This window comes from Frankliniella occidentalis, unplaced genomic scaffold (assembly GCF_000697945.3).
Source record: "Frankliniella occidentalis isolate FOCC.00 unplaced genomic scaffold, Focc_3.1 Scaffold16, whole genome shotgun sequence".
Classification (NCBI taxonomy): domain Eukaryota; kingdom Metazoa; phylum Arthropoda; class Insecta; order Thysanoptera; family Thripidae; genus Frankliniella; species Frankliniella occidentalis.
Window position 1 is genome coordinate 1,128,622 of NW_026267146.1, and position 1,742 is coordinate 1,130,363.

The 1,742-nt window shown below is 55.2% G+C and overlaps 1 protein-coding gene across 1 annotated transcript in view; it reads left to right on the forward strand.

The window, feature by feature from the left end:
* The window catches only part of LOC113218432 (uncharacterized), a 1,832-nt gene extending 581 nt beyond the window's left edge, over positions 1 to 1,251 (forward strand). The window contains exons 2-5 of the mRNA XM_052264148.1: positions 6 to 87; positions 188 to 308; positions 389 to 524; positions 615 to 1,251. Of these exons, the coding sequence (XP_052120108.1) occupies positions 6 to 87; positions 188 to 308; positions 389 to 524; positions 615 to 660 (385 nt within the window). The 3' untranslated portion in view covers positions 661 to 1,251. The remainder of the gene's footprint in view (positions 1 to 5; positions 88 to 187; positions 309 to 388; positions 525 to 614) is intronic.
* Positions 1,252 to 1,742: the final 491 nt, after the last annotated feature.

Here is a 1,742-nt window from a genome sequence, read left to right on the forward strand (position 1 = left end):
CTGAGGTCGCCCATAGGGCACTACAAGAGAGAGGGGGTGACTGAGCCGAGACTGGTCAGCTACGTGCCGAAGAAGTTGAAGCCTGAGGTATGAGAGGGCATATATGCAGATGAGCGTACATCGTGGATGTCGGTGAAACTGAGCAGGGTCGTGGAGGTGAGGTCTCTAATTTGAGCCGACTTTGCAGGACAGAGCTTGGAACTTCCCCAAAGGGTTGGACGTTTATGACTTGGTGCTGGATGGGCACTCGTACAGTTCACAGCATCTTCTGCAACAGACAAAACACAAAAAGGTTATCAAACCAAACGGTCAGTGTTATTGTGGTATGCTCGTCTTCGTATCGAGAAAAGTGGGAGACTGTGCTCTGGAAACTTTCCGTCTGTTCCAGGTCCAACCGACTTGTACCGCGTGCCCATCCTGTCCTCTATGGACGTGGGCTGGCACTTGAACGACTCTGCTCTCCAGGGCCAGGACTGGATGGAAGTCAGGAAGAAGTACCCGTGGCCCTGGTCCGAGATGACCAGGTGACGTGGCGGCCCGGCCAACGACGGGGGAGTCCATCGAGATGACGAAGACAGATATTGGTTGACACTTCCACTGCCTCTTGTTTGCAGATTCCTGGACCACATACGGCGGGTGGACAAGTTTTGCAACATGTAAGAGAGGGCGGAAAGGAAAAGTATTCAACAGCGTCAAATTTTCGGACCATAAAATCTCCACAACATTTTTCTTTGTAAAAAAAAAAGAAAGCACACAAAAATAGGAATATGAATAATAAAGGCAACAAGAGCGTGGAAAGTTGAGTAAGAAAAAGATCTGCGTCTGTCAAACCGCATAAGGGAGAAGAGGAAGTCACCGCGAATACGGCTCAGCAGCACAAGGAAGGGTAAACGTGGGAAGGAGTGAGAGGGGGAGGGGGTCGTTGGGAGGAGGACTCCCCCCCCCTCTCTCTCTCTCTCCACCCTTCCGCCGCCCCCGCCGTGGATCGTCTAACGAGATGTTTGCCCTGAGCCCTGATTCTGTCTCAATCTGGCCTGCTGATAGCGTGATGGCACGCCGAGCCGAGCCGTGCACTGCCAGACACATTGTCACACCGGGAACGCGCGGGGCGCCCTTTCCTCCTCAACTATAAACAGTAACAATTGGCGTTCACTAAATTAGTATTACATCAAGACGACCTAATAGCTTTTAGCCGGCTAAAAATCCCCGCACAGTATTTTCTGCAAATCATACATTTTTTTCCTCCTTCCAAACCCTTGTGGCGCGCTTATGATTGCGGGTTGGCAACGCGATCGCTGACGGTGGAGGCCGTGAGGCGCGCGAAGGACGTGACCCCGGCGCGGGTCTCCTGCTCCACGGCGGCGAGGCCGTGCCGGGGCTGAGTTACCACACGCCCGGCGGTGAATCCATCGCCATTCATATCGGTTCCGTTTGCCATCGACGCGTGCCCCGAATCCTCAATGACCCGCGCCCCGACCTCGCCCCCGCCCCTCCCCCCGCCCTGTATGTCTCAGGGGAGGCCACGCCAAAGCGCTTCGCGTGGAAGGGGCGGGCGTTCGGAAGTACGAGGTATAGGGTAGGTGTCGGCCTTCTGCCACGAGCGAGATTTTGTAAAGCCGCCCCCCGCTGCGGAGGCCCCTCTCTGCACCCAGATACCGTGTGTTTTCGAGAGCGGAGAGGTCCGATGTGATGTTCACAGCAGCTGACCTCTCTCTCCCTTCTTCCCTTTCTCCCTCTCTCCC